This window comes from Penaeus monodon, chromosome 21 (assembly GCF_015228065.2).
Source record: "Penaeus monodon isolate SGIC_2016 chromosome 21, NSTDA_Pmon_1, whole genome shotgun sequence".
In the NCBI taxonomy this organism is placed as follows: domain Eukaryota; kingdom Metazoa; phylum Arthropoda; class Malacostraca; order Decapoda; family Penaeidae; genus Penaeus; species Penaeus monodon.
The window spans coordinates 27,745,804-27,746,157 of NC_051406.1; the positions used below are offsets into that span (position 1 = coordinate 27,745,804).

General features: G+C 35.0%; 1 protein-coding gene across 1 annotated transcript in view; it reads right to left on the minus strand.

Moving 5' to 3' along the window:
* Positions 1-354, minus strand: part of LOC119586405 (HEAT repeat-containing protein 6-like) — a gene marked incomplete at its 5' end in the record, with an annotated part of 21,453 nt that overhangs the window by 19,787 nt on the left and 1,312 nt on the right. Inside the window, 1 exon segment of the mRNA XM_037935127.1 lies at positions 178-350. Coding sequence (XP_037791055.1) covers positions 178-350 — 173 coding nt within the window.

The following is a 354-nucleotide window of genomic DNA, read 5'->3' on the forward strand; positions in this document are numbered from 1 at the left end:
TATGTTTAAAGAAAATAGATAATCCATAAAACACTACAATATTTCTTTTCTCATGGAGTATATGCAACCAAAAATCTAGTAAAATACAGGAAAATTGATCTGAAATGCAACTGCCATTGATTTATAACTTAAGTTCAAGGTGTTGCTTCCTGTAAAGTAATACTTAAATGAACTCACTCATCCACAGCAAGTGTAAGAACTTGTGAAGAATCAAGAAGGAAAGTATTTATGACTTGCAGCGAAGCCATTCTCACTGATGGTGATGGATCCTTCAAAACACTTGTCATCAGTGATGGATTCTGGCACATTAGGGGTGGCCAGTAGCTGAACTTATGTTGTTTTCCAATTTTCTGG